This window comes from Manacus vitellinus, unplaced genomic scaffold (genome assembly GCF_001715985.3).
Source record: "Manacus vitellinus isolate BGI_N305 unplaced genomic scaffold, ASM171598v3 scaffold_22_pilon, whole genome shotgun sequence".
Taxonomy (NCBI): domain Eukaryota; kingdom Metazoa; phylum Chordata; class Aves; order Passeriformes; family Pipridae; genus Manacus; species Manacus vitellinus.
The window spans coordinates 94,565-117,548 of record NW_021939632.1 but is presented as its reverse complement, the minus strand read 5'-3'; the positions used below and the strand labels follow the sequence as shown (position 1 = coordinate 117,548).

The 22,984-nt window shown below is 38.8% G+C and overlaps 1 protein-coding gene across 1 annotated transcript in view; it reads right to left on the bottom strand.

Moving 5' to 3' along the window:
• NCKAP5 (NCK associated protein 5) overlaps positions 1–21,307 on the bottom strand; it is a 369,416-nt gene extending 348,109 nt beyond the window's left edge. The window contains exons 1-2 of the mRNA XM_018072435.3: positions 21,187–21,307; positions 1,382–1,510 (exon numbers count right to left, since the gene is read on the bottom strand). Coding sequence (XP_017927924.1) covers positions 1,382–1,450 — 69 coding nt within the window. The 5' untranslated portion in view covers positions 1,451–1,510; positions 21,187–21,307. The remainder of the gene's footprint in view (positions 1–1,381; positions 1,511–21,186) is intronic.
• Between the last annotated feature and the right edge of the window lie 1,677 nt (positions 21,308–22,984).

The following is a 22,984-nucleotide window of genomic DNA, read 5'->3' as shown; positions in this document are numbered from 1 at the left end:
TAGGGCAACACGTTACATCATGGGAATAGAGAAGTCAGACCAAAGAGACAAAACAGAAGAGTTTCCATTTTCAAGGACGTCTTTGTAGCCTTTTATGTTGAGAAAATTTCAGCAGCAGACTGCAATGTAGGTGAGGCAGGAGTGACTGGCCAGAGTGAGCTGTGGGCAGCTCAGGTAGTGGGGTTAGCACAGGGGTGGATGAGGCCTTGCTACCCAGCATTGCAGGCAACAGGGTTGGGGTCCCACAGTCACTACCTGTGTGTAAAGGGATGTTACAGGAGATGAGAAATACCTGCTCAAGGAGCCATAGGAGATGAGGACTTCAAATGCCTGTTGGTACATATTGCTTATTCTTGCTTATTCTCTGGTGCCCTGTTAACCTGCTGCTGTCCTTTACTTCTTCTAATCAAGTACTGCTTTGTGAATCATTTGACTTGTTATTTATGAGTGGCATTGGGCAAAGTTTAGTATTTTGTGTGCTTTATGTAAGGAACCAAACTGGTGTTCATTAATGAGCACTAAACTGCTTCCATTACTTCCCAGCATCAATCTCAGCCATATGAGTACCAAAAAAAAAAAAAAGAAAAAAAAAAAAAAAAAAGGCAGCTCTATTAACAATAACCTTCTTCCTCAGAAGATCAACTATATTAATGTCAAAGAGATGGCATGGGTTTCCTTGGCTCTTTCAGTTTTCCTTGTTTCAGTATTTGCAAACTAGCCTGCTGAGTACTTGACATGGGTATATTTATCCTTGAACACAACTGTTCAGCATTCATGAGCATTTTCCAGTCATGTGTCCATAGTACTGCTCAAAAACTCCTTGTTCATCTCAGTCAGCATTTGAAAACATTAACTAAAAATAAATTAGAATGCAATCTCCAATTAATGTAAACCCTATGTATAGCAAAAGCAATTATTTTACAGCATGTGACATTTATGTTTATCTTTCAGTTGATATTAGAGAAGTTTATACATTCACTATGATGAAAAAATTTTTATTTGTATCCTTGATAGTGAAATAAACATTTCTGATTATATGACCTAAGTAACCTACAGCTCTCATAAGCTAAGTATGAAGCAATACAGACTGATTCCACAGAAGCTGAGTAGTACTTTAACTGAAAGTTTGTTATATTGGTCTGGGTTCCTTTCTTGGGTAAATTCAGTGAATTCAGGGACATGTTTATATATAATGACAAATTTCTATCGAGAATGCTGTAAAACTCCTCCAGTACTTTTTCTCTGAAGAATCTTAATAATCACAAAAGGTTGTCATATTGTGATGAATAGATAAACACCTTTAAAATGCACATAATTATTAGTATTGCCTATTAACAACTAAATATGACAGAAGATATATTCAGTAAATATTCATTCTTACCACAAGACTGCTGTCCAGAGAAAGTCTTTTCCCAAATTCCCTTTTCTGTAGCTGTCTTTTTCTCTCCATAGCTGAGGTTATTTGTTTTCCTTCTGATCAACTTGAAATGTCAGTCTGTTTCCAGCATAACTGAAAAAATAAAAATTAAATGCACATTTCAATATTCTACTTAACAATTTCAGTCTTTCCTCATTAACTTTGTAATAACCCAGAAGCTAATGACTTTGTGTCTCTAGTAGGCTGTGTTCCAAAAACAAATTTTCTGTGCCAAAAATGTTAAACTCTCCAAACAGAAATATTACCAATGTGTTTGGGTTGCTTCTCAAAGAAAAAAAAAATAAATCTGCTACTACTGTCTTTATCAATGCACCCATGTTTTCATAGTCTCTTTTGAACTGGGCTGGAAGCTGGATTTGCAGAGCCAATGAACTACCTGGGGCCGGGGAGGGGGAGGGAAGCAGTTCGTTTCACATTAATTGCACTTCTCAGTAAGCCTTGCTTGTTGGCACATCTGTGCTGCTACTGTGATGTACAAATTTTGGACCTAATCCTGAAGAGTTCTAAAAGCTTTCAACTCCCATTATCCTTAATGAGAGACAAATGCCCTCAGCACTTTCCTTAAGTTTTTAAGGTCAAAGATTCTGCTGTGATAATCTGACAGTCCCACTGCCTGTAAAGAGCAGCCAGGGAATTCAGCCCACAAAGGTATCAAAAAGGAAATTAGTCCTTCCAGTTTCATAGGGTTTGGCAATTCCTGGCCAGTGGTTTCTACTAAAACCAAGCCACTGCTTATAAGTAAAAACTACCATCTCTCTCTTTCCCTAAATGTTCTTGTTTGATATATCTATCTAAAGTTTTAGCTTGTATTTTAAGGTAATATTTATTGTTTGTGATTCAGGAACATGGGCAAAGTTAATGAATTTATTCAGGATCTACAGAAAATAGTAGAATAATAACAGAAGTCAGAATCTAGCCTAAATTAAGGCAGGCAGACATGCTCACACAGAACCAAGTACAATTTGCTCTTGCATCTCATAATGACTGTATTTACTGTATCAGAGGGCAACACTCTGTATCTCTCAACTAGGCTAACTCACATTGACTGAAAAAAAACCAAAATTAGGCAAGAGTAAAATTGGTCTGCTTCTGATCCTTTTTGCTTATTCGGAACATTAGCTTGGGTCACACACAGGTGATGCACGAATACCACTGGGTTCGGCTGTAGGATAGCGCAGCTGGCATTCCCAAAAGAAGCCTTGCATGTGCCCTCCAGATACATTTGCATGCCTATGGATAGAGTTGACTTCTCTTGCACCTGTGAACGATCCCATCTGTGGGGATATCAAGCAGATAAAAACACCGCAACTCTTTCCTCGAGTTGACCCCAAATGCTTTGCCATGAGGGCACAAAGGAGCCTGAATGTGGGTCAAGCACAGGCTGCCTGCAAGGAGAGCAGGATGCCCCAGGCTCAGGCTCTGAAACCAGCTGGAATTCAGAGGGCTCCCAGTCATGCAAACTGGGATCAATATGGGCATCACACTGCGACTGCTCTTTTAAAATACTTCCCACGGGGAAACCGTAAGTGGTCCAGCTACCAAATCATCCAGTCATGAATTCAGCCTTCTATTGAACAGCACCTGGTGTCTCCTATGCTTCTTTTATACTTCTCATTTATACTTAAGCAAGACCAAAATTCAGGCCATTTTCTCCCAAACAGATAACAATTAGCCTCTCTATCCTTTCATCTAAAGAGCACATGCAGTGAGAACATGTACCCACAACGGTAGGAAAATCTCAGTTGTTGCACTGTGATCATTCCTGCCTTATAGGTTTGTTCCAGGTTTACCTGTAAGCCCTTGTTAGCTTTTTTGTAGTTCCGATCCTAAAGCTGCACATGCTATTTAATTCAGCTAGTAAGGAATCTCAATGATTTGCTATCACATAATTCCCATTGTTTCTTGATTAGCTACCATGTCTCAAAAGAAACACAATAGATTTAAACAAACACAGCAGCAATTTATTACACTGTTTTTGTGATTGTGCCAGAAATTAGCAAAAGAAAGACCTTATGTAATCTCTGTATCATTCTTCTGTGCATGCATTATGCCTGGAGAGCAGGACTTACATCAGGAGCCTTTGTTGAGCACAAAACCACTTAGGAATGAGCGAGTGAGAACTGCAGTTGGAGCCAGTGATCCTCATAGAAAGTCAAGTATTTAGTATGAATAAGTGCCTGAAGTTTCTGTCTGCAAGCATTTAATGGAACCACCCCAAATTCTAGTTTAGAAGTAAAAGGAGAAAGGATTAATATTAATTATTTCTATAGTTTATATGCCGCCTTGGGCACTTCAGGGAGTGGATTTACTGCAGCCATTCCTAGGACAGCACGTGGACCTACTCATGTACTGGTGAAGCAACTTCAGACCTGCAGGCTCCACTTCTTCCCCCCATACCATGGGAGCTCATATCTCTGCACGTCACCATTAGCAGGCTGTCACAGATCTCTCCTGAAGAGTTAACCACCTAAGGCTAAACCCACTTAAAGTTTTGAATCACAGGCAATTATCAGACAAGATAATACAATACATCACCTGTACCGACATATGTTGGTGCCTCAAAGTACCCAACTCAGGAGGCCTTTAAAGAAAACTGATCATCAGAGTGAAGTACTTAAGAAAAATAGAACAAGTTTCCCTCTTGGAATGATTATTTTTGTGCATCGCACTGCTTGTCACAGAGAAAAAATTACCCTCACAGGTAAATCTCTCTTCCTCTGGGACCAACCAAAAGACTAACAACAACTCCAAATGGAGCTATCACATCCACTGGGAAGTTCAGCAGAGGAGAACAGCTCTCCAGATGGAAGAGCCTTGAAATGTAAAAAGCTCTTGGAATCAGTTTGCCCAATCATCAGAAATAGTATTTTTGTGTTGCCAAGAGAACAAACTGTAGACATTTGTCTGCCTTCCCTGACCAATTTGTGTCAGTCTGTTTATAGCAGAGACCCCAGTGATCTGAACTCAGACCTTGACAGTCCCATTTAACTCAGCTGAACTGTGAACTATTGCAAACTCCCTTCTGATTTATCATGTTTTCACCAATACTCCACTCACATATGTGCATTGCCAAATCTTTGGGGGCACATCTTCAAGTGCTGAGGAAATTTTTCTTCTGTAGGACTCTTTTCTAAGGGATTATAAAGTTCATCTGTGCTGAACATATGGGGGAAGACACTGAATTTAGAGGCACTCAGCGATTAAGCTTGTATCCTCAAGAAGTGTATGGGGATCAGTCCAAGAGAATGCAGGTCCCAGATGTTTGCTTATTGTCTTTTCAGATTTGTACTGAGCTTGGGAAAGAACATTTTGTATGGACACAGAAAAAACTCTCAGAGGGAGACCTAAGTGGGATCTTGCTTCAGTGTGATATTACCCTCACTGTTCATAAAGCCAGCAAGCCGGAGGCATCAACTTGATTATATATCCTAAAGTGCAGTATTTTTAGTACTCAGTACAAGAATGTTCATTACTTTAGGAGATGGCTCTAAAAGTATGCCCTGGAGGAATGGTGTGATTAACACAGAAAAGCACTCTAAAATCCATGCAAGAAATTTTTTGGATTATAATACCCTCTTCATTTCTAGTAGTAACAAAGGATGATTGATGTATATTGCTTTAGCTGATGAAAACGTACAACGTTATATTCCTTAGCATCCAAGATATTTTCAGACAGCTTAAAACTGCAGTTACATTTCAACAGAGCTGTGCCAACATATGCCAGCTGGTAACCAGCACACGGTATATATCTTTTTGGTAACTGGAAATGGACTGTATTTATTTTTCTTTCTCTTACAAATTTGTATAAATTTAACAGTTATGACACATAACAAAAATGTCAGCTCTGCAAACTAGCATCCTTTTTTTTGAATCCAGGATAGATATGATGCAGCCTCCCCACCTTCTGCTTTACACACCTTAATGCTGGCAGAAGGCAAAACACCCGTGGGGCAGCAAGGTATTCCCTCTCAGCAGTCTGCTTGTCTTTCCCAGATGTTAACAAGAGGACAGGATTTGTGATGTGGACATCTAATTGTTGGATAACAGAATGAGGCCAAAATTATACAGTGATCACCTTTAAATGCTTTTTTCTACTCTGATAGTCCTACTTGTTTGACAGCCAGGCTTTGTCTGAGAGGAAATAACCAGAACTAGTATTATCCCTCAGTAATGAAATGAGAAGGAAAATAATATCACTGGCATAGGTCAGGAAGCAGCGATGAGAAAGCAAAGATTGTCATCAATGCAAATGTTAGTTAGAATGAACAGGTGACCTAAAGGTGAAAGATTTTATATCTCATTACCGATCTGTGAAGTGATTCAGTTTCCTGAGAACCTAATTGAATTGAATTGAATCTGTCACTGTCTGGCTGTGTTTCCTTTGCCAGCTCTGGCACTAACACCACTGTGCATATGCTTGCTTTTGTTGTGGTCTTTGTCAGAAAAGTACAGTACAGTACAGTTTTTAGGGCCTTTCAGAACTGGAAGGAAAAAAGGATTCCAGAATTAAGGAGCTGATGTTTGTTCAACAGATCACAGTTAGGTTCAGCTCTATGAAATCACTATATTTATCTTGCCAGCCATGGGCCAGTCAAAAAATGGGCCAGGTTTGTACTAAGAAATTTGATTATTTCCCTTGTTTTGTTTTGGTTTTTTTTCCAAATGGTAGTGTTTTCAAACCATCAGAGCAGGAAAGAAGAAAACCGCACCTTCATAAAAGGTGAAAAAACCCTGCCTAGTCACTACAAGGCAGCCATTAAAACAGTTTCATTAACACATCCTTATCTCTTCCCATCAGGATATTTAGCTTGGTCATGACTTGAAATGATGAAGTGGAAAAATAATTCATAAATTCTCCTTTGAGTTGATGTTTCAAAACTCAACCCTCAGGAAACAGAAAACTACAGCGACATGAATATTTCTGCAACCTGCAACTTAGCTAAATGCTTTTTGTTTTGCCCCAGTGTATTTCACAGCAGTGCCATGAGCAGGCCCTGCCTGCCTAATGCCCAATACTCCCAGGTATTTGCTTAGGCTGGTCAGCAGTTCATTAGCACTAATGTATGTGTCGTGCACTCACACCCACTGGATTAGGTTGCTATTTAGATAAGCAAGCTGCATTTTTGCAGAGAGGGAAGGAGAATGTGCCATGTGCCAGCATTAATGAGTTAATTAAATTAGAAAAATTCCAATGCAGGAAGCTAAAATGCTTAGATGAGTAGAATATTATGGGAATTATAAGACAGCAAACACAGCACTGCTGTGCCATTCTGCCTACATACCTAGATATTGAATGGCTTGGGAAAATTATATTAAAAAATATGCCAAGTCAGTCGGAAATATCCGGACAGAATAATATTCTTAATAATTGTTCTCTTTCTTCATTTTCCTATGGGAAAATTAATTTTTATACACCTCAAATTTCTTACAATCTCTAAAACTCTCTGTTCCAAAGGATATTCACAGAATATACTGAGTTCGAAGGGACTCACAAGGATCATCAAGTCCAACTGTACAGATATCACATAGAGTCAGCCATGCCATGCAAGTTATTTTGTGACCCAAAACACTCCCTAATCCAGTGGTCCTCTAGTTCTGATTGAAAACTGTCCAGTCGTCACAGATTCATATCATGGAATTATAAAATGGCTTGGGTTGGAAGGGACCTTAAGGATCACCTTGTTCCAATCCCCACACCATGTGCAGGGATGCCATTCACCAGACCAAGCTTCTCAAAGCCCCATCCAACCCCCTTCAGCACTGTGCCAGGCATCCACAACTTACCTGGACAACCTGTTCCTGTGCCTCACCATCCTCTGAGTAAATAATTTCTTTCTAACATCTAACTTAAATCTCTCTTTTTTTAGTTTAAAACCATTCCCCCTTGTCCTACCACTATCTGCCTGACATGCACCAGGCCATGCACCAGTAGCCCCAAGGAAGTGTAGGAAGGGATAGAGCCAGGAACAAGGAACCTCCTCATCTTTTACCCTGCCTCGGCAGGAGGGTTGGACTTGATGATCACCAGAGGTCCCTTCCAATCCTAATAATTCTGTGATTCATTATGATTTTTAAAAAAGTACAATGGCACTGACACATGGTAGTCTACAAAGAAACTGTGGGTTGACTAATTTGAGAGCCAAACACTGCAGATCTCTCCTGTCCTTATCCCATCCTTCAAAACAGAATCAGTAGAGCATGTAGGACAATCTCATGCCATTTTTGACTGGGGATCACTTGGCAGCAAAGAATAGACCCTTAGTAGAATGTTCTAGAAACACAGCATTTAAAATAAAACAGCTATAAATTCCACCCTGCTTCAGACACTGTTTTCAAAATACATTTATGCTTTCTACATGCAAGATAATCTTCCATTTATTCAGCAAACTAAACAACCAGTAAAGCTTTCTATAGCACTGCTCCTAGGATTTAAACAAGTTAAGATTAAGGTTTTAAATCCAGCAAACCTATCAGTGTGCTCAAAATAATACCAGGAATTTCAATACATCAGAAAATAAAGAATATGGCATTAAAGATGTTATTACTACGACAGCTGTCAAGATGAATTGCACGAGAAGCATTTAAAAGATTTATATCTCAGTATCTCACCAGGTTAATTAAATGGATGCATGCATTCATTTAAGAGGATAAGGTGGGTTGCAGTGACATAAAATGAGAGGGCACAAGATTACGTTCTTTCAGCATTAACAAGAATGGGTTGAACCAATATAATTTCCGTATTCTGTAATAAGCATGATTCATCCATTGCCATTTTCAGCCCTCATTTTCTTTCTGGCAAAAAGAAGACTATGAACATTTATAGACTAACATAATCAAAGCTTTAACCTTTTCAGTGTTTTCTATTTGGATTGGCTGTCCATTTTTATCATAGGATTTCAGGGCCATGCCTCAGGGAGGAGAAGAATCGCCAGTAAATTACACCAAAGAATGCTGGAAAGGTCAAAGGATTACCCTCCCCTGTTTGCTTTTATGGGACATACGAAGCATTCATATCACTCAATAAAATTATTGAGACAAAAATGATGAAAGATAAGCAGATAGAATGCATGAATCTGTTGTCAGGACAGCATGAAAAAAAGGATATATTACTGTGTTATCATCAATAAAAAACAGATTATGACAATGGTGGTTCTGTATCCTTAGCTCCTGCACTGAAATCAAATCCTTCAGAACACTGTAAGATCTGTAACCAAGAAAGAGATATCCAAGCAAGACTGTGGCTATTCAGGCTGAAGAAAACCGTAGACCCAAAGCTCCCATTTCTTGGATCAGGTTCCAATCACTCATTATTATATATTACTTATTACTATATATTATTATAAATTATGTGATATAGGTTATTATGTAGTAAATGTGGATTCCCTTAACCACTGAGCCTCTTTCAGCAATGTTCTGCTGTCTAAGCTGTGAACCTGCAAACATACTCTGAACACAGCAACAGCAGCAGCTGCCTCTGGGGGCTTCAACACACATTTGTCTCCCTTGGGAAGCACAACCAAGCTTAGGTCAGAAACAGGCACTTCCAGGCACCTGCAGAAGCTGAACCCTAGGACCTGAGGAAATTTCACTGTTCCTATTCACAGATTTAAAGGGATATGTGGAGATTTTGAGGTTCAAAAACAAACGCCCCATTTATATCCCAATAAAAGACTCCTCTAGCATCAACTAGGTGCAACTTCTGTAATTTAGTACATCATTATTAGAGTTGGTTCTTTCTCATAGTAAAATGGCTGGCTGCTAGCAGAGATCCAACAAGAATTTAATCAAACACTTAATTACAAATCTTCATCAGAGGCAGTGGCATCCGATTCATCTGATATGTTCCAATATTCAGAAAAACACACGCAATTAAACCCAGCATCTGAGTCAGTCTGACAAACAACTAACTGGAGGAAAGAATTTAAAATACACAGACAAGTTTTCTACACTTTGCTCAGTTTGATTTGTGTTTTCTTCTTGTTATTCTTTCATTGGTATAATCAAGGCACTACTCAAGATAACTCTAAGAATTTCAGATCTATATGTAAGACCTGTATCAGGAACGCTGTTGCAAGCAATGGTGGACTGCCAATTCGCTTTTTGAAACTAGAACCAGCAGCTTGTGAAACGTGCCTAAAGATCCCTTCTTATCCGAGACAGATGCATTTCAGTCAGCATCTCTTTTGCCTGCCCATCTGTTGTAATCATAGTCCAGAGGGACCACTAAAAATCATCGGTTCATTGTGCACACTCCACCCCTTCCACCTGCACTGCTAAAAGGGACCATGTCTGCACTGGTCACAGGATGGCTCCATGATCTGAACACACAGTCAGACACCAGATAGTGAATAGACTTGGGAGCTTTTGCTCACTGTTACTTCTCTTGCTTCTCATTCACTCATTTTGCAGTCCGTGCACAATAAAGTATTTTGCTACAAATATTTACTAACATACATTTTGGTGAAAGAAAGCAGTTTTGTGAGATGAAGTGTCCCAAATGACTGCAACTCATTTTGGTCCTCCTTGGCAGCAGAGATGAAAGGAATGAAATATCATTTATTTACTGGTGTATTCCAGCTCATGGATATGAGGGATTATTAAAACATCTTAATGTAGTGATGGTGCTCAGACATCTGGTTTTACTCCACAGAGCATTCGGTAACACTTCAAAATGCTCACATGGCTCAAAGGAAAACTCACAAGAGAAAGTAAGTACTGTAAAAATGTTTCCTCAGTTATTAGTAACATCTTCAGCATCCAGCTCTGTACATCCTCCTTAGATAACAAAAGTCATTTGCATCAGAGGGAATATTTCAATGTCTGGGCTACAGAATTTGTTTCTAATGAATCTGGGGCTTTGTAGGTTGTAACACTGTGTCTCACGTTTTCACCTTGCTGTACAGACAGTCCTGGTGGGCCCAGGGCTATTCTTACATTACAGGCAATAACCTCATAATGAAGGTATTAGTTCAATACCAGCCCAGGAAAGAGGGTAAATCAGGCTCATAATCCCTTTCTGTTCTATGAAAAATAAGGGAAGATAAGGTACAGTGAAATATATGTCATGCCTCCATGACATGGGAAGAGGGTAGCTGAGAAAAGGCTCAACTCATCTATTTACATAGTGTGAAAATAGCTCCTCCAGTCCACCATGACTAAAGCCCACCCTGGGAAAGAACAAGAGGGGAAAGACAGTACCAGTCTCTTCCAACCAAACCAGAACTGAGCCCCTGGTTTGAAGGAATAGACTGTAGCAAGGAAAAAAGCAAGAATATGCAGACTCATCATACTGAGCAGCTCCAGGTGCTTCCCACACAGAGCACCATATGTATATGTATCAGAAAAATTTTTCTTATATTACTAATTTTGCTGTGCAAATATCTTCAGAATCCTGTAAATCTGTACAGCTGGACCAGCTATATCAACAGCTACATTTTCTTGGACTCTGTGGTCACCTCTTTTCACTGCTACAGGCAAGTCACGTAAGGGATGCGCTACCAGACATGAATTTGGAGGTGCCAGAACTAATTTAGCTCCTGTAAGGGTGGGCACCAAAATCCTTCAGCTGGTTCCCCAGCTGCTCAGCCTTTGCACAAGTTAGAAGTCTACTCACATTTCAGCTGGCCCAACATCATCTAAGGATCAGACCCAAAGGCATTCAGCTCCAATTCCCATGCACACTTCAGCAGGGTCTGTACTTCATGCTCATGGTGACCAGAAAGGTGACAGGGTATGACTCAGCTCTACCACCTTCAGGTTTTTTGTGGGGTGTATTCCCTATACACCAATGAGAATACATAAAGAAAAACTCCAGGGATATATCCCAGCCAATTTAAATTCACTTTATTCTTACACAACAGAGCATGTAGGACTATGGGATATCAAGACCGTAAAATTAAAAGGAACGGATTGATTAAACTCAATCTTCAGCTTATGGCCAAGAAAACTATTATGAAAACATTAAAAATGAAGGATGTCCTGTTCTCATCCATATTTTCTTAGATGTGACAGAACACTGCACAGTATTGGCATATTGAGCCCTTCACGTCTTTTTTTTCTCTGCAATTCTAGAACACTCTCATCTCAGTCACTGAATTTAGTCCTGGGCCAGAAGGATGGAGACAAACTCTATGGAATTCAGACAATAGCAGCAAAGATGATTAAAGTATTGACTTGGTGGGAAACGATTAACAAGTCCCTTCAAAGCAGTTTCAAACAATGACAAGGAGAAAACTAAAATGAGAAGGAATGATCATCCTCACAAGTTTGAGGGACAGATACTAACACTAGAGACAGAGGAAAATTGATTAGGTTTACTGACAGTAGGCTGAAAAGAAATAAAGAGGAGGAAATGATGCTGAGTATCTGAAGAAATTACCTAAAGTGAAATCCAATGCAGAGAATCAAAGAAACACTTGTCATAGGAAAAAATAAGGCAAGATGAAGTACTATAAAAAACACTGAAAGTGAGCATGCTGCCAGAAACGAGGTGTCCAACAACCCTGATAGGGAAGAAAAGAGTGCTCTGTGCCTTTCTTCTCAGTCTCTCTCTATATATGATGCTGTAGTTCATTATATTAGAGACAAATAGAGTTAAAGGCTTTGCTTTAGGAAAAAAAAACAAGTGTTACTCTATCCTTCCCCTTCATGCCATCAGCTGCCAGCAATTGTTACTCCAGTTTCTCAGTGTGAAGACTGGCTGTCACACTGATTTCTAATTTTTCCATCTGCCAGAAATGTAATAAAAATGTAAATTAAAAAAACATTAATGAATTTCCTACTTAAAATGTTCATAGCCCCCCTATGTTTTATGTCATTCTCTCAGTCTTTAGCTCATCTGCACTCAATTCTACCAAGCAAAATGGCAGTGAACATATAGACTGCCATCACAGACAATAATCCAGCACACTGGGATTATGGATACAGCATTATCCAGAAAATATTAGAAAGAAAAGAGCTATACTATTAAAATTCTCTAGTCTTCTTCTCGAGCATCTGTCCATTTTGAATGCAAAGTAAAAATAGTTAAACTAGCAAAAGTGGCACAAAAAAACCCCACCCAAACAAACAAGAATAAAAAGACTGACAATTCAGGAGTTCATCATTCACTAAAATTTGAAATACATTTTTGCTTGCAGTAGCAACAGTTGGGTTGGCACAGGATTATTCATCCACTTTTTTCCATACAATTCATATAATGTCTCAAAATGGATTTTTTTTACCTGGATTATTTCTTGGAAGTAATGCCAAGCAGACTAAATAAATCTTTTACAATTATAGTTTATACTCCTCCAGTCTTGCAATAACCAAAGTTAATCAATATTATTCTTTAGTTCAAAATTCAGCTGGGAAATAAAAAGTACTATCAGTGGGGAATGGGAAAGCGTTACTACACTTGCATGTTCTAGATGATCCATTTTGAATTTGAAAGTGCATTTTGAGATTAAATATAACCTTTTAAAGTATTTTTTTTTATGCATAAGGTTTATTAATTGGGAGTGGAGTGGGGAAAAACAGTATTGAGTATAAACAAGGAAGAAAGGAAGTGTACCTGATTCACTTCAGGTAAGCCCTAAATGTTTGCCCATCGTTTAAGTTGGAGGTTGAGGTTAATTAACTAACTTCTGCTGTCTCAGTTTCTCCACTATACTGTGAAGGTAATAAGGTATACTACATATAAGTGCCATTTAATGATTAAATCCTCTTTGTCAAAGAAGTGAAACTTTCTATTAGTGGTGCTCCAGTGTGTCATTACTCTTCTCTATCTACTAGATCTGCCCATCATTATAAACCCAAACAGGGGAATAATCCTCTCTTCAAACTGCCAGTGCAATAGAAGACATTCTGTTTTCATTCATCAATTTGCTATTCTGTCAAAATTAATCTGATTGGAGAAATTCAACTAGAACTGATTTAAACCCAACAAAGAGGCAGAAAGGATTCTGCCACCAAAAGTAGCTACGTAGGCAATGAGACAGACATCCTTTACTCCCTCCACATCTTTAAACCCATCTCTCATGCAGGGAAAACCAGGAAGCATTAGAGCAGCATTTAAAACAGAAAATTTAGAAGAGGCCCCCTTTTTGCTGTAATGGTTGGGGGACTTAAGCAGGTTTCTGCAGCCTTTAGTGCTGTTCACCCTTGATTTTTCTTGTAGGCTCACAGTAATGTTACCTGCAGCTACTGAAGAGACAAGAATGGGACTCCAGGAAGGGGAAAAGAGGAAACCAGGTGGGGTCTTCATGGGATTTCTTGCCTAAGGGTGTGCCCTAAACCCACAAGAAGGTGTCACATCCTTCCTCTATCCACCCAAGCTCAGAATTCCTTTGTAACACACAGGAGCCAAACCTGGAATTCAGGTAGAGACAAATAAGTGAAATAGGTGAGAAATAAGTGAAATAGGTGAGAAATAAGTGAAATAGGTGAGAAATAAGTGAAACAGGTAAAACAAAACATATTTTCACAACAGACAACAGCCAGTGGGTAAAAGTAAGACTTCAGCACTTTACTAGAGAGACAGGACCTGTCAGTAAGATTAGGTCCCTGCCAGGAACAAGGAAAACCTCAGCTAGGGGTTGTGGTGTATACTTGTCTCTGCATTGCCATGCTGCTCATGGCTGTGTACCTCATGAACCATTCTTTTCTCAGGACTGTGCCCAAAACTATCATCTGGTTGATAAATTCTTATCGATGTCTTATTACAGCTTTTTCTTCTGACAGAATTTTCTCATAATCGAGAAGAAAAGCAATTCTCTGATTAAAGATAAATTGGTAAATATAAATGACAGAACTGGTTTCCCATGAGCATTGGGATGCATTCCCAGTCAATAACACCATGACAGAATTGCAGCTTAAGGGAAGGAATTTACTAGTTTTAGCAAAGCACATAATTAAATACGAGACAAGTCTACAGATTCTCAAGCAGAGAAACAAGGAGAATGGCCAACCTGAGGCTTTGTACATTGTGCTACCACTGCCTCTTCAGTTCATTTGGTGCTCTCTTTCATTTACTTGTGCAACCCCAAAAGATAGATGATGACCTTGATCTCAAATGTCGGGGTTAGCAGAAAGTAACATAACAGAGAGCTGTTTATTAAAATGTTACACCAGGTTTCAATTTAATGCTTTCCTTTGTAGCAGAGGATATAAAAAAACCTTAATGATTTATCTGAACTTTTAGTAATTTCCAAGTGTTTCTTATGTGTAACTGCAAAGAGTAACTAGGTCTTCTACCTCCAGCATTATATCAGGATTAGATGAATATGATTACTGGTAATTGGGATTTTAGCCTTTCACCTCTGGATCAGTGTTTCAAACTCAGATGAGGTTGATATTAAATAAAAGTGATTTCTATCAGCTGGCTGCTCAGTGACTCTATGAAATAGTACAAGTTGGTAGTGGACAGGTGTCTATATGATTAAAATACACTTTGCAAGCACAGTTGGCACCCTGGAATTTTCTTATTATCAATCTATAATCTGCTCCCCCCAGCTCATAAATGCAAAGTATTCAGCAACACTGAGATGTCATTTAAAAACAAGGAGAATACAGTGTTCTTTGTTAACCCCACAAACAAAGTACCTCTGTTTCTAGAGCAGTTTTGAATCCCTGGAAAAACGTTTTTGTGCACTGCAAAGATTATCATTCAGGCTACTAAAACTCATGAATTCTGAGTAAAATATCAACATTAAAAAATAAATAAAGACCTGGAGCCCTGTAGGTTATATCTCAAAATCTCACAGCCAGCACCATGTATGGTGTTCAATGTGAAGAGAATATATATCCACACACCAACAAAGCACAATCACACAGGATGTCCCACATATGCATGAATCTACATTAATGGAGTCAATATTCTCAGACATCCACATAGAGCTCAAGCATTTTTGGTGGCAAAAAATGCTAAAAGGATTTTGATAGGAGAAGGTATGCCCCATCTCAACATGAGGTGGTTTCTCTGACTAGGAATCAAGACAACAGTTTTATGTTTGAGTAGGCTTTGGGGAATGGGCAGAGGGAGCAGCACAAAAATTATGGCTTTTGAATAACCAAGCCCATAATTCAAGCCTCAAGCCTTTAATCTGTTTCTCTTTAACCCATTCAGAGGTTTTGTCAGAGAAAGTGTGAGAAAATATTTTCCATTAGCTTTGCTTTCTTGTTGTACCAATTCTGAACAAAGCAGGGCAGAGCCCTTCAGGCTGATGCCTTATGGCAGATGTAGCTTCGTGGAACTGTGAGACATTCCAAGACCATCATGGAAATTTTTCTGGACTTGTCAATTACTGACATATGTGTAAGTGGAAGAGGTAAGGAAAACCTTACACAGAATCCAAACAGGGAAGGACACTTTAGTGTAAGTCAATCCCCAGCAGTTTAGATACATGTGCAAGATGTTTCACCTCTCTGAAAAGAAACATTGTTTGGTCTGGCCTAGTTCAAGATGCTGTAAGATTTATAAGAACATAAAACAACAGTTGCTAAATTTGGCACTATTGTGCTGCAGGACAAGGACTACAGATCTACCTGAGAACAGAACCTTCAGCTAAACATGGAAACACAACTGAAATTAATTAGCTCAAGAGTAGAGTAACTTTAATTTTGTGAAAAAGTTAGAGAGACTAAGCACATTAAAAAAACCCCCAAGAGAATCCAAAGTTTTCTAATGGTCCTATTAGGAAAGTCCTACTAGAAATTTTCTCCTACTAGGAATTTTCTTCTTAAGTTGAATTTCTTGGCCACTAATTTCCTCTGCAAGTGGCAACTGAAATATAGGGACAAAACTAACTGATAGGCAACTCTCAGCATTTACCCCTCCAGTTTCCAATTTAGATGTCTTAAAATGAGTCTGTCTTTTCCATACATTTCAGCTAGAATGGTTAAAAGGAAGAGGAAGAACAGGAACGTGTGCAATCAAAGCAAGTATTCATGCACCCAATTTTAACATGTTTCTGTCTTGTTGTTTAGAAGAACAACTATAACCTGCCCAAACTGAACCACAGCCCCAAAAAGTTAAAAACTGAAGACAGCCACTGTTAACAAATTGCAGATGCATGAGACTCGCCCAGAAAGACTTTGCAAATCAGCAATGAGAGGAAGAGAGAGCAAATCATGCAGAAACTATTTAATCAATGAGTAAAGACAATTATAACATCTGTTAATCTTTTGTGTAGGTTATAATTAGATGCTGCGGAGGAGCAGCCTTTAAGGGGGAGGCAGGGAATCCTTTAACATCTGCCAGAAGGGCAAACACTGTGCAATAAATGACTTTAAATGCAATCAGCAAAATGAGAGCTGAGCAGAGTTCACAAAAGGCCTGTATAAAAGATTGAGGATAACAAAATATTTTGCCAAAGGTCAACTCCTGCAGCACTAGAGCCTGAATAATGACTGCTAGTTTAGAGGCCGCATGAAAAACAAACGTGATTGTACCTCTGAAAAACAATTCTTTTCTCATTTGTGTCATTACAGCAAAAGCACATGCTGCTGCTGTATATCACGTCAGCTTAATGACTTATTAGTGCTCTATCTATCAACCTTGAACAATTTAGAATAAACAGGTAGATATGATGTATTTTAAAGACCAGAATTTAGTCTAATTAGACTGACACAGAACTGTGTTGCACTGTAAAAGTGATGCGATTCTGATTTTAAATAATTAATCATTCAGTAGCTTCTAAAAGATCTAATTATTTACTCATTTTGCCCTTGAAAACAACCATATGCTTTAAGCTGTTCCTCACTGAAGATGTGAGTTCAAGAGGGAGTTATTTTATCCAGTTTAACACGGCCCTCTACTGGCAAAATAACCCCCCAAAATCTTACTGCTATGTACCATTTTGCCAGATCATTTCAGAGCAGCAGAGAAGATCCTACATTTTACAGCAGTTACATCAAATCTTGGAAGATAGAGAAGACAGAGAGCTTTAGGAATTTGCATAAATTAAGTCATCCCTTAATCTCTCTAGAATTCCCTTGATGAGAGCACTGCTTCCTTTTACCCACCAGATGCAGCTCTGGCCATCAACAGAGCACTGAAGAAACAAGCCAAGTGCTCATATCTAGAGGACTAAGTCATTTTAGAAGCAAATGCAGCCCTTATACTTATGTCAGATTGTGCTGTATTCCGCAAGGAGTGCCAGTGATTCCCAACAGGATTGATTCACTCATGTGATTTCAGTTTGCACAATTGGGTAATACTTAGTACAGGAGAAACAAGCATGTTTAGTCCAGCTGCAAAAAGAATACTGTTTGAAATACAAATGCTAACTACAATCAAAAGCAACTTCACTGCACAAGAATTCCTGCTTCCTTCTTTTCTCCACCATTACTGAAAATCCACAGTGGTGATTCAACACAACTTCAATCAAAGTGAAGTGAACAATGAATTTTGCCTCTGTTGCTGCATGTGGTAATTAACTCTTCCTATTTGCATTATGTCTGAGCTACAAAGACACAAAAGGATACGGTAAACTATTGAATTTAACAATTTAGATAACGATGAATTATAATAATCAATTAGCACTGTCAAAGAAAATAATTTGTGACATGCATTTGATTCTGTCCAGACCTATTGTGTGCACACACTATCCAAGGCTGCTTTGGCTCTGGAAAACAAATAGCATTGTCCTGTGAAAAGCTTATCAAACACGCAGTTTAGTAGTAGCATTTGTTCTTGCTGTATGTCAATACTAATAGACCATATTTCAGCAACATAATTTTTATCCATTGCTTTATAATCCAACCTGCTTTTCAGGGTCTACATCATTCATAGCCCATAGACAATGTTACTGTCCATTTCCAGAAGCCATCGCTGCTGTACAAACCACGTTTATCTGATTCACCTGAATGCCAGGCAATGGAAGCATAAAAGATTTCCCACTGTTTTTCACATAATAGCTACCTAACTTTTCATCCTGAAAACATCATGACTAATTTATGTAACCATCAGGGAATACCTAATGTAATTCAGGTTTCTGCATGCTACACGAGCGGTATCAGTAGACAGTACAGAACAGAGTATTACAAGTGTTAATGGCTCATGTTCTATTTACATTGTACATTTATCCTGTTTTAGTAATAAAAATGCATATTACATGCTTTAACTTCTGAAGGTGTTCTGGCAGCTTTGGCATGGATTTTTCTTCAGCATAACTGCAATCCTGCCAGGAGCTGAACACGTGCAGAACCACACACGAGCTGCAGAGCATCCCGCCGCATTTGGCCCTGGCTGTGCTGTGCTAAGCTCCTCAGCCAGCTGAGCTTCCCTTTGGCACCTTTGTTCTGTGTCTTTTATCCCAACCTCAGTCCCACTTGTCAGATGATGACAGGCTGGAGTCTGCACTTATTCCATTTCTTTTCAGATAGCGAGAAAGCCCAAAGAATTGACATTCTGTTGGCAATTGTCCCCTTTAATGCCACCCGAGAACGTTATCAGATTATATGCTGTATCCTTGGGCAGATTTCTCAGACCCAAGAAAAATCCAACCAGGGGATCCCTCTGCTGAAAAGTGAGTTCACTCTATATCCTAATTTGCTACATTGGTATATAAGAAAGAAAATGTAAATGTAAGAAGGGAAATTCAAAAGAGGAAAATTAAAATTGGATGCCCATGGGCTCATCAGGTTTTGAGAGTCTGCTTCAGGTTTTAAGGTAATTAGCTGAAGATTAGCTCTTGACTGAAGTGGAATTGTACCCTACTGCTTTAAATTTATTGAGGCACAATTTCTACTTTTGTAAATCTAAGGCTTCAAATACTTATACACAATTTATGTACAAGCACACTGTGAGAGAAGCCCGTGAAGTTTTCTTAAAAAGCAGTAAAATTCACGTTTTTCAGACTAGTATTTGCACTTAAAAATAATCCAACAAGGAAGAAAGGCAAGTGGGAGCTGAGGATTTTTTTAATCTCATTTTGTTCTAATAATTTTAAAGATTTTTTAGGCATTTGCCAATATTACCTGAATACTTTGCAAGTATAAATTATCAGTTCTCCACAGTAGATCATCATTATTGGCCACAAGGTGACAGAGGGAAGGAAACTCTGGCTCATGGGAGTCAGCTTGATAGGAATCAAACTACCTAACCTTAAACCCATTTCTATCCCTAGGAAAGCTTCTATCACAATTCTCCATTCTTCACTCTTGCATTCTGTGAAAATTTCCAAGTTACAAAAAGGTCTTTTAAAGACCACATAAACATTTTGTTTATACCATTTCTGAAAAGAGAGGATGAACACCTAAGGAATAAAAATATGCTCTTCTTTAAGCACCTATTTAAAACCGCAAAAGCCTTTGCCATTCGCATGGCATTAATGCAGAGATAAGTTTAGGTTGGTTCCCCCAGCCCACCCCAACACCCCCAAAAGAACATGCTTCAGTTGCAAAGACAGAACAACAGTTCCTAAGTTGCACAGTATCTTGACGTGCCAAGCCACGTTATAACGTCTAAAAAGAAGAGATGGGCAGGTTCTGATCTGCTGTAGAAATAGGGTCACTTGAAAGGGGCATTTGCAGTCATAGCCACTCTAACCTTAATAGGAAGGCCCAAAAATCTGTTGCTATGTGGTACTGAGAGGCCTTGTAAACAAAGTCAGTAGCAAGCAAAGCAAACCAAAATCAATAGTGCTGATAATTCAAGAAGAATCCTCCAATTCCTACTTGGAATTGATTTGTACTGACTTACCCTCATATACTTGCCAATCATAGTTTTCTGATTTCAATCTTCAGAAATGTGCTTTGTCTTCACAACGACAGACCATTAAATAGAGGTAAACAGTAATAAAAGAGTTCCTCATACAGAGTACTGTGATCAGGTTAGTCCCTGGAAAAGCCACTACAACTGAAATTGCAGTAATTTAGAATGGGCTTCTGGTGAAGGATGAAATGAGAAGCAAGAGACCTGGGGGTTGTTACTAGCTTTTGAAGTGGGTAAACTAAGTTTTAATAAACCACATCCATGGGTCATTTTACTCCTCTGTAAAACAGGAATAATTCCATGACAATTGCAGACAGTTGTCCTGAAAATTAGTTAATTGGTGGTCAGAAACAGAGATGTGTCCCGCAAACAGCAGGCAGCACAGAAACAGTATATTCACAGCAGTTACTAGTGTGCCAATATTTTTGCCCTGATGTTTCAGGATTTGTTGGATTTCTAACCTAAACACTCTAAACAAAAATTACTGTTTCTCATATAATTGAAAATCCATTTTATCCAAAAGGCATCAGATTTCAAAGCACTGTATGATTCCTTCTTTAAAACTTATACACCTCCAGAACTTGAACAAGGGCTACAAGTGAAAATTAGTAAAATTTTGCTTTAAAATACCTGCATAAGAAGCAAAAGGATTTTTAAAGAAAACTGTGCTAAAAACTATACGAAATTTATATTAAAAATTCAAATTAATCTTGAATATTCAAATAAATATAATTAAATTATAAAAGAACAATCTTAAGACAGTCCGGGTTTTGTTCAGTTAATGACAGCACTCATGAGACTTTAAGAATCTTAGAGTTTCATCACTTAAATTAAGAGAGAGCCACTTCAGTGTAATCTCATACAAACAAAAGCCAGAATGAAGTTTTCATTTGTCCTGAACCACAGTCAGATGCATGGCTGTAATTACTCCTAACAACTACATGCTTGCCGCTCTTTTAATTAAAGCAAAACTACAAATAGCAATACTGACACACTCGTAGAGAAAATGAGCTTTACAGAGATGATAAAAACACCAAAACAGCAAAAGTCTTACTTGCAGCAGTTCAGTCAAAACATGCCAGCCCTGGAGAACTCAGAACCGTAAGAAGTCTTTGCAGTCCAGAAATTCTCTTGAGTTTATCCAGTGTTTATTTACCAAGCTTTAAAAGTCTGTGGTTAGAAGAACAGAGTTAGCTTTCTACACGCTCCACAGCACTGAAGTCCTTCGGTAACAGCAGACATGAAGTTTGCTGATAGTTGGGATTGCTGCTGCTATGTAGTTGCTCAGTACTTGTAAATACAAGCTCTGTGGACAAAGTCCCAAATGACATCACAGGCAGCTGCTTATTGTTGAGTCTTTATTAACCGACTGTCAAAAAAGAAAAGCGAGGAGGAGAGAAAAGCCCAAACTATCTTCCCTGCAGCACAATTTGCATCTTAGTAGGAGTTGCAGTGCTAAACTTCTGTTTACACAACTGATGTTTTCTTAGAATGAATAAACAGTGTTTGCAGGGAAAGCAGAAAAGTAAGAAAAACTTAAACAGCTTCACCATGCAAAGATCACAGGGAGAAAAAGAAAAAAATGCCAGCGGAGCTTTTTTCAGAATTTATCACTGAATTCTCCTGATTCTTTTATTTTTAATGTAAAAATATGTTACTAGGGATGCAAACCTCCATGGATTTTAAAGCCCAGAGCAGAGGACTTCAGTATGTTGAAATGAAAGTTTCAACTCATTCCTAATTTTCAAAGTTACAGAATTACAAACTCTGATCTTTGCAAGATTTTAAGACAGCTCGACTTCAGTTACAATGTGTTTTGAAGAAAACTCTCTTACTTTCTAAAGATGAACAACAAAGTACAAACTTGTACTTTGTATATAAGTAAGCAAGAAACAGCATCACACATAGTTATTCACTAGGTGCTACGGGTATAAATACTGACCTTTCCTTCTCAGAGGGAGAAGTCCAAGACTAAGTAACACTTTGGAGCTGAAAACATACTCAATTCCCACCGAGGAACGGGGTACTCACTTGAGAACTTGTCCAGCTACTAATCTGAGTCTCTGTCACTGAGAGTTCCTGCTGAAAGGGAGGGGCTGGGACTTTGTCTTGATTTCTCAGAAGTCAGTCCTTTCAAGTCAGAACTTCAAACGCTGGAAGAGCACCACCAAGGCTTGTGACAGACTGAGCTCTGCTATCTGTGCACGTTTCCACACGAAGAGGTTCAATATTGGAAACACCTGGCCACTCACATCTAAACACCCTAGACTGCATGTTCCATAAACAACAAAACAACTGAAACTTGAGCTCAGTGATGAGCTGAGGCCAAGTTTTCACTGTGGTTTTAATTGCTACACATAAAAGCATCAACCCAAATTCTGTCTGTATTTACAGAGAGAAAACCAATCTTGGGTCAGATCCTCAGCTGCTGTAAATCAGGCTAGATGCAATTACACACCTGAACAAGAGCAGTCAGCGCCAGCTGAAATCCTGCTTTTCCCTGCTAGAGTGCCATTAAAAACATTTGTGTGACCTTAATGACAGAGTGCCTGATTTTCATGGTGCTTGCCCTGAGTGGCAGCAATACCCTGCTGACACTGTGACGGCTGAGCTCACTGGAACTGTTCATGTAGGCAATCGCTACCTCTGCCACTTGCTGCCTCTAAAACACAAGTTTGTACTTTTGATGGAGATCTGTTATAAATCCCCTACATTTATTCCTGTGGCTAATCAGCCTGTAGCACACAAGTAACACCACACTGTGTAACTGTGAGATATATTTACCACCCTGCCTCAAACAAACAGGGTTTTTTTCCTCTTCCACTGCACTCAGCAAGGTTTTATCTCTTGCT